At 41.3% G+C, this 9,072-nt stretch overlaps 1 protein-coding gene across 6 annotated transcripts in view; it reads left to right on the top strand.

Moving 5' to 3' along the window:
- The first annotated feature begins 1,851 nt into the window (after positions 1 to 1,851).
- The window catches only part of DNM1L (dynamin 1 like), a 43,285-nt gene continuing 36,064 nt past the window's right edge, over positions 1,852 to 9,072 (top strand). For 3 of the 6 annotated variants that reach the window (XM_074582923.1, XM_074582939.1, XM_074582929.1), the window contains exon 1: positions 1,852 to 2,102. In XM_074582923.1, the coding sequence (XP_074439024.1) occupies positions 2,001 to 2,102 (102 nt within the window). In that variant the 5' untranslated portion in view covers positions 1,852 to 2,000. The remainder of the gene's footprint in view (positions 2,103 to 9,072) is intronic. The other 3 variants (XM_074582962.1, XM_074582954.1, XM_074582948.1) reach the window with 3 other exon arrangements.

Raw genomic sequence — 9,072 nt, 5'->3', positions numbered from 1 at the left:
TGTGCTGAATACGCTAATTTTTGAGTGTTTCAATTTGCTTAGCCATCTTTATGCTTTTATCACAAAATACTAGTCCTCTGACAAAGCAGTGTGGAATTTCCTGGGTAAGAATGAGAGACTTTGTTGTAAAGATATATAGATAAGAACCTATTTTCTTTGTATGTTCTTTCCTTCAACATTTGAGGGTTTCAAGGCATGAAGACTGGAAGAGACTAATTTGTACAGAATAAGAACAGAAATTCTAATGCCATCCAGAACTTGAAATTTTCAGAAGCGTTTTTACTCTGTTGGCTTACAAGAACGGACAAAGCCAGAATTCAACTCAGTGCTAGCATATTCATAATTTATCTTTGAGAACAGGCACTCAAGGGAAACACATTTAAAGATCAGACAGCTTATTTGTTGTGATCTCACATCACAAGTCTGGTTTCCCCAGATCTTTTTGTACAATGTAGCTGAGCATTAGATCTCACACAGTTTCCCACTTCCCAAGCCCTGCCAGTAACCTCAGCCACCCCTACTATGATGCATCTGAGTTACAAAATTTCAGATGCAGAGATTAGCTGACAGACTTGCAGCGAAAACAAAAATATCCACAAAAATGCAAAGAGAATAAATATGGCTGTTTTGAATGTGTCCATCGTAATTCTCAATATGTGAACGGTAATGGGGAGCATATTCTTTTTGATGCACAATTTGTAGGACCAGATCTTCTCCAGTTCTCTTCTCCCCCTGAAGAGATTTCCGTAATGCTTCCTCCCCACCCCGAGCAGTTTTATTTTCCTGCTCTGTTGGGCTTTGTGAGACCAGATGCTGGCAAGGCCCAGCCATGTGCCACTCAGCGCCTTTCCTTGCTTGTTACTCAGGCAGCAGCACCGCCACACCTGGTGAAACAGTGGGGAGGGCTGTGGGGGCACACGTTTGGTTACTTCCTGCTTTCCAAGGGTTTTCAAAACACTGTGCCTTGAATAAACTTGGCCACGCCATGCTGCTTGCCAAAAGGTGCAAGCACCTTTTGGGAGGTACGGGGTTACCCACGGGCCTGCCCAGCGGTGCTGGGTTATGTGCTACGTTGCTGCCCATGTGCTGTCCTTCGCCACTTCTAGGAAATAAAAGATATTTTTACCATCTTCATTTATTTTTCTTTTTTTTTGTCTGTCCTACCACACTCCCCCCCATCCGGGGAAGGTCCTATTGGGCATTTCCCATAGCAGCGTTCCATTATCTGAAGGGGGCCTACAGGAAAGCTGTGGAGGGACTTCTTACGAGTGCATGTAGAGCTAGGATGAGAGGTAATGGCTTCAAACTGGAAGAGGGCAGATGTAGATTACATATCAGGAAGTAATTTTTCATTCTGAGGGTGGTGAGGCACTGGAACAGGTTGCCCAGGGAAGTTGTGGATGCCCCATCCCTGGAAGTGTTCAAGGCCAGGCTGGATGGGGCTGTGAGCAACCTGGTCTAGTGGGAGATGTCCCTGCCCATGGCAGGGGGGTTGGAAATAGATGATCTTTAGAGGTCCCTACCAGCCCAAACCATTCTATGATTCTATGAAAAGCTACGCCCCGGGCGGGGATGAGGCCTGCCTGCTCAACATGGGCCGCTTGTGGCCCTTCAACTTGTGGGCCGTGCTGCTACTGATGATCCCCAGAGGCGATCAGCTTTATCGTACGAAAAAATAGAATAAAACCTGGGAATGGCTTCTAATAGAAGACGGCGGCGGCGTCTTGTATTAGAAGCCTCGAAATGCCTCCATGGCCACAAGCAGAAACTCTGCCTTCCCCCTCTGGACTACAACTCCCATGATGCCTGGCGGCGGCGTTGCGCCCGGGCGGGGCCGCGCACAGCCTGCTGGGTGCCGCGCCGTGCGCGGGGGCTGGCGCCAATGGCGGCAGGCGGAGGGGGTGGTTGAGGGGAGCCCTTGTCCGTTGCGCCCGTTCGCCGCCGCCGCTTTCAACGGCCCTCACTGTCTTCCCCTCCGCCCCCTCCGCTCCCCGGCAGCCATGGAGGCGTTGATCCCGGTGATTAACAAGCTGCAGGATGTCTTCAACACGGTGGGGGCCGACATCATCCAGCTGCCGCAGATCGTGGTGGTGGGCACGCAGGTGAGGCGAGGCAGGGCGGGGCGGGGTGGGGTAGGCCCAGCCGGGGTTTGGTGGTGGGGGGGGCGGGAAGCGGGCGGCGCGGGCCTTCAGCCACCTTGAGGGCAAAGTCGAGGCGCCCATCGCAGCCTCCGGTGCTGCTGACCCGCCGTCGACACCGCCAAGGGCACGGGGGGACGCGGGCGGCCGGGGCGGGTGTCCGCCCGCCCGCCCCGGCCGCCCTAGGCTGCCCGCGTCCCCCCCATCCCCCGCTATTCCCTCCTCTGGCTCCCCACCATTTGCAATGGGAGTGCCTCTTCCACCGCCCCGCACACCCGGGGATGTGTAGGTGGCATCGCCCGCCAAGGGGGGCCCGTTGCCGGCCATCGCTAGTGGGTGGCTTCCCTTCTCTGACAGCCGGCGTGAAGTGTATGGGGGGGTGGGAGGGTGAGTAAAAGGGATGTGGTAACGGAACGGCGTCTTGCAGGCGTGGATCATTTTCCCTTTCTGCCTGTTCTCCGTGCCGTTTGGACCTCTTTGTCTTAGCTTATGAAGGTGTGCGGCGAAGCCAGCCTTTGTTGGCTGTCACAGTTACAAACGTGTGCGTCTCGGCTTGATAATGCAGCTGCTGGGCTCGAAGATAGCTCAAACCTTTTCACATCTATGCAAATGGGATGCTCCTCTCCAGCAAAACTTTTGGCAGCGGAACGCGTGTGACCAGAACTGTAGCAGTCATAAAGGAATTGAAAATGAAATGTTAAGCACAACTAAAACTTGAAGTTAACAGACCTCTCTTTTTATTTCTGTGAAATTAACAGTGTGTACTGAATTTGTGATGTTACTTGACAGTAGCCTGCCTACCTAAGACAGTAATACCAACAACTCTCTAGTTAGGGTTTCATTATATGACTTAAAACACAAGCTGTATGTTTGAAGCTTGCATGTTGCTGAAGCATGGAATAGATTTGCTCAAAGACAACTGCAGTGTCGAACTGGCTGTGAGGTAGCCAGCTGTCATTCTGTTTTACCAATATAAATCAGATAGATTCATTGACTTTATATCAGACACTTCATAAAATAGATCTAAAATACTTGAATTGGGTGGGAGAGACTTTGCACTGGTAAGCTATGTTAGGTACTTGCTATTTTTGTAGCTGACAGGAGTCCATCACTTTAGGAAGACATTTAATCTCCTTCACATTAAAAATCATACAGGCAAGCTGGGTTTTTGTTTGGGTTTTTTGTTCTTCTTTTAGTTTAGTTCTGCAGCAGAAAGTGCAAGGCAGAGGTGTGGCATTTTTCTATGTAAAAATAATAAAGTATTTTTTTTCTCTTTCACTTTATGAAATGCATTGAAGTGGCTTTTTAAAAAAAATTATCATCCTTTTAAACAGTTTTGTCCTAGTTAACTTTTCTTAAGTACAGTAGATAGTGAGAGTTAAGCCAGTGTTGATATGCATTTGATTTAAATGGTCTACCTATCAGTATTAATATCCATTTGGTGCTGTATTCAGTATATTCATAAAAAACCTTGAATCGGTGTGATACTTCTTAGCATGCCAAAACAAAGTCCTTTATATAGACTCCAGGAAAATATATAGCAAAATGTCGAGCAAGCTGTATCTTGTTTTTTTTGTTTTGTTTTTAATCAGGGTTGTTGGAAGAAATAATTGTCTTTATTGACATGGTAATTCTGTGGATGGTTATTTTATGCAATTAGCCTTAAAATAATTTAAATAAAATTTTATTATTTTATTCATTGAACTTAGTTTATTGTAGACCAGTATTCTGGAGATGTCTCAAATACGGCCTCAGAGCTGATGGTTTTGCTGCTGGTAGCTTGCTTCTATGTTTTTTGGTTTTTTTTTATATGTGCCTTGAAACAATCTTTTTTCTTGAGATATTTTTGTTTAAGCCTATGTGGCCTTTGAGTTTGTTCACACAGTTGTTTTGTTTGTAGCCTACTGGCATATGCAGTCTTTACTTTTTCTTCTTTGAATAATATTCAAATACTGTTTTGAATTTTGCATCTCCGTTTTTATTTGTAGGAAATAAAAGCTACCAGTTAAGATTTCTGTAACTCTCTGTTAATTGATTTATGCTTTTTTTTTTTCCTTCCAGTTTGCCTGTTGCTTTCCTTAGATGATCTTTTTACGTATGTAGCAAGGAGAAGAAAAATGCTTTTTTAAAGTAGTTTTTGCTGTTTATTTTTCTCACCTGTCTTCTCTATCTCTTCTTTACTCTTTTATTGTTTTGTGCTTGGGCCTTTCTTCAGTTCTCATTTATTTCTACTTCTGTGGATCAAGTTAATTCTTTCTTTTCTGGAGTATGTAGAACTAGAAACTGCTTATAATCCTTAATTTAGCTTTGAATGTTTTATATTTCCCATGTTCCCTTTGCCCCTCCTATGTTGTTTTGGGATTCATTTCCTATCATCCTTGTGTTCTGAGCAATTGAAGTATCTTAATTTTTTCCTCTTTCTAGGTGGGTTTTGGTACTAATTAGAAAATATTTCTGAGTAATTTTTACACATTTATATGGCCTCTCGCACTTCTTCTAGTGGTGTTCCTGTGACTCAGTCTTATGAGAATTCCTCCTCATTCTCCGCATAAATAGCATGTAAGTTATTTCTGTATTCTAGTACAGAGTCTATTAGGAAAATTGAAGACTGTTTGCTGCTGGCAGAATTCAGAGGACATACTCAGACTGCCAGCTTTTCATCACTATTTCAGGGGGGTTTTGCCATTCCCAGATAGGTGTTCTATGTTTTTTCCCCGAATTCAGTATTTTAGTTCCATTTTTAGAACTGTATTACTGAAGTGCAAAAAAAAATATCCAGGCTGGGAATACTATATAAGCAATATATAATAACACCCAATGTCCTCGTGTGTTTTATACAAATGGTTTGTGATCTGTACTTGTAAGGCATAACAAGGTGTTATTGAAGTATCTCAAGAAAACACATTAAAGCTATAATAAAAGGAGGCAAGGGGAAGGAGGGGAGCTTGGTTAGTTATGGCTTTTTGTATATTAAGGGCACATAGATGCTAGCAAAAAAAATGAAATGCCTGCGCTACAAAAGTGGGCATGAGTTTTAGATTAAATTTAAAAAAAAACCCAAACAACCAAACAACAAAATCTCTGCCTAGAGATGTGTAAAAATGAATTGCCTTTATTTTTTTCAGGTCATTAATTCTTGGAATCTGTTTTGGGTTTCCAGAAGTCATCGACCTAGTTATATACAAACTTTAGTGTCAGTTTTTTAGTGAATTTTTCCAATGCTAACATTATAAAAATAAGTTGTGGGTTTTATTTGCACTTGGTGGTGTTGATTCTAGAAGAGACGTTGTGGTGGAATTGATCTAGCAACTAATGAAATTCATAATGAGATTTTTTAAATGAACTTTCAGGTGTATGTTTAGGTAGTCCTTTTGCTCAGTCTTCAGTCAATGCTATTTTGGGACTTTAAATGGTGAGATGTAGTTTACAATATTTAACATGGACTGTTCTGTTGGATGTTTCCATCTGTAAGAGCTGTTTTGTGAGCCTCAGTGATTGGCTCACAGATGAGTGTTACATTTATTTATTTTTTTGCTGTTTGGTATAAGTACCATGTTTGATATTTCAACGCTAAACCAATTTTTATTGCCACAGAGGAAGGTTTCTTGATCTGAGATAACAGATAGCCTGAGCATTTGAATATGTATAACTGCCTATTCTGTTAGGCTAAACAGTTAGGATGGTAATTTGCCTGTTAAGAAGTTGCTGGCAATGGGAAACTAACGTATGGTCCTGGTTACTGGGGTGACGAGAAGAATCCAGTGGATGTTGTGTCGAAGCATCCAATTTGAGAGTGAATGGCATTGTGGTCTTAAACTTCAGGTGCTCTACAGAGCTTCTGTGACCCTGTCAGGGAAGGTCAGGGTAACAGAAATTTAAGCCACTTTGGCTTTTTCAGTTTCAATGTATCCTACATTGTGTTGGCAAAAAGCCAGTTTTAGGTAAAGGAAACTCCACCTTGTACCAAGCAACCAGGAAATCCCCATGCCAAGCTCAACTCGGGAATGTCTTCCTCCCTCCTCTCTTGGTTGTTTTTTTGTTGGTTTTTTTTGTGTGTGTGTTTTTCTCCAGGGATCTTTCCTGTGATTTCAAGCAGATGAAAAAAGGCATCTGTATCTGCATTTGTAAAAGGGGCTGTAACTAGAACATAGCTTCAGTGCTGGCTGTGGTGGCTATGTTGGCTGGGGAGAGCTTGTTGGTGGTTTTTTTTTCCAAATGTTTTGCAAGCTTCCTGTTTTGTTTTTTTTGTTTGTTTTGATATCTGACATTCACTGTATCTGGCTTTGGGCATAACTGGTTTCCTTTTTGCCATCTCTTCCTCCTGTCAAATCATGCCCTGACTGTTCTGGTGTCTGTTTCAGAGAAGCAGCAAAGTGAGGTGGACATTAATTAGCTGTTTACCTTTACCAGACATAATACAAATTTTGCTGCTAAAGTTATATAGTGCAAAAAACATTTGTCATTGTGCAGTTTCTTTTCTCTGATGGGCCCTCTCAGTTTCTGAACAGCTATACTTTTTAGGTCCTGAAGGCTTCTGTGATTGGAACGGTGGCATTTTTACTGTGTTTATGTGCAGACTTTATATGAATTAAAATAAAATTATACGTCTAGTGGCTGTGATCCCACCTTTAGTCTCTACAGATTTTTAATATGAAAGCAATATTAAGCATCTTAAATTAAGGCACTGGTTCTATTGTTTGCAAATGCCCAGTTATTTTGGAAGTGTGGAGAGAATATACAGTTATAGAAGGATGTGAATGAAATAGGTTTTATTGTTTTGGTTTTGGGATTTTTTTCCCCCCCACTAGTTTTGTATGCTTGCTGCCGTGCATTGTGTTCACTTGTGATTGGCAATTGTTTTTCTTGGAAAACCTGTATTTGAATTAGAATGGAGGTGGATCTTTTATCTTGTCCACAGGGGACAGTGAAAGGAAACACGTTTTCAGGAAAATTAAGGGGAAGAGTATTTAAGCAGAATTTGAAGAGCAAATGGCTGTATAGTTCTTGGGAAAGATTTGTTCATATAGTAGCCAGAAGGTTGAGTGGCTTTCTCTCTATAAAAAAACCACAAACCACCCCAAAACTCTGTTGTTTAGAACTTTTTTTTAAATTGAAGATACAAATTGGCTTTGTTTTGATTCATTTTACTGCCACAATAATGAACATAATAGTATAAGTAATGTTATGTAAGGTCAGTCTATATGGCTTTGAAATGTGCAGCTTCAAATACCACAGTTCCATGATGTAACTTAGAGAAGTTCTGTACTTGTTGTTTCAAATGACGTGAGGTATTTTTTCTTAAGTGAATTATTGGAGGACTTTGGGAATTGATGTATTGAGAAAGAATACATTTGCAAATCTTTTATCTATTTGCTGTTGTTTGATATGTATCTACATTTAAATATGGTGTAAATACAGGATTCCTGAAGAATTTTGACTGAGCTGTGCAAATTCTGGCTTTCCTTACTACTGGTATATAAGCTGTCTTTTGTGGGGGGAGTTCCTGTGGATTCCAGTTTCTTCCTGACTTATTCAGGAAAGCTCTCTATTCAAGTGAATGGGGAATGGCCTGCAGGAACAACAGTCTTGTAATCCAGACAAGATCTTTCGCAGAGAAAATGCACTTTTGCAGCAGCCAACAGTGCATTATGCTGGTTTCACTGCTTTCTCAAATTTGGATCAGCCTGTTGGCTCTTCTTTGTCTTTCTAGAAGTATAATTTTGTTTCAAAGAATGCCTTACAATAATTCATTGGGCCTGCTTATAACTTCAAAATTCTCTTCTGATTAGTAAATACATTTTTAAATTTGTTGGCTGTTTAGAACCAGCCTAGCTTGGGATGTCCTTAGTTCATATAGGAAAATTTTGCCACAATAGTTATTCCAATCAAAGCAGTTCCTTTGTGGAACTACTCTGGAATTGCATGTGTGCTGACATTATTTCAGAATAATTCATGTTTGCAAAACAAGGAAAGAAAAAAAAAGTATCTTGCTGCTCTTTAGTTATAGCATGCTGAACTCTTCCGGGATAACTACTGCAGAGAACTTCTTTTCAAAGCATCTGTCTGAGTAATATTACTGTGGATGAGATCCCAGAAAAAATGCATTAGCTTATATTTCCCAATTTTAGAATTAAAACTTAGTAAAAAGTGTATGTATGTATTGCTAAGAGCATGATTTAGCCAGCAGGACTTTTGTGATTCTTGCATGAGAGAAACTGCAAAATTGCTACCATTCTGCCTCAGGTGTCAAAGTAGATGCATTGCTTTTCTTAAGAGAATTCTTCAGGAATTGTTATGTCTTGCTGAGAAATCTTTCTACTTACTTACTGTCATTCTCAAATGTCTCCTATTGTTGTGCCACTGAAAAGGTCATAGGGAATACTGATACCACTGCCTCTTTATTTTCTTGTGCTGTCCTGCAGTAAATCTGTATTGTGTTACAGGAGTTCTTCGCAGTTTTCTTGTCTTTGATCAGATAATAAAAAAATTATCAGTTTGTCCTATCAAAAGCCATTAAGAAAGTTTACACTTCTTTCAACCTATTTTCTTGCTGGAGGTTCCCCAGTAGTTTATTGGATGTACTTCCTTATAAAGGTTTTTTCCACAGGTAATTTATTTTACATTGGCTCCACAAAGCGATTATGAAGTCTAAAGATAGACAGAAGGAAGGCAGCAGATTCTTATAAGATGACTTGAAATTTGTTGCAACTGATGCAAGTCCCTTGTCATTTTAATGCTTGAAATACGCAACAGTCTGAGCAAATGACTGTAAAATAAGTCTCATGGTTCTTGTGCATCAGGGAACCTCCAGGTGTGTTGTGCCTTCTTGCTGCATGGGCTTCACAAGAGTAACAGCAGACTTTGGCTTATTTATGGAGCTAATTGGTGGGATCCAGTGAGCTATAGGACAAGAGACCTGGCATGCCTTTAAGGA

This window comes from Larus michahellis, chromosome 1 (assembly GCF_964199755.1).
Source record: "Larus michahellis chromosome 1, bLarMic1.1, whole genome shotgun sequence".
NCBI classification, from domain to species: Eukaryota; Metazoa; Chordata; class Aves; order Charadriiformes; family Laridae; genus Larus; species Larus michahellis.
Note: the sequence above shows the minus strand (reverse complement) of the source record. Positions and strands in the feature narration are given on the sequence as shown.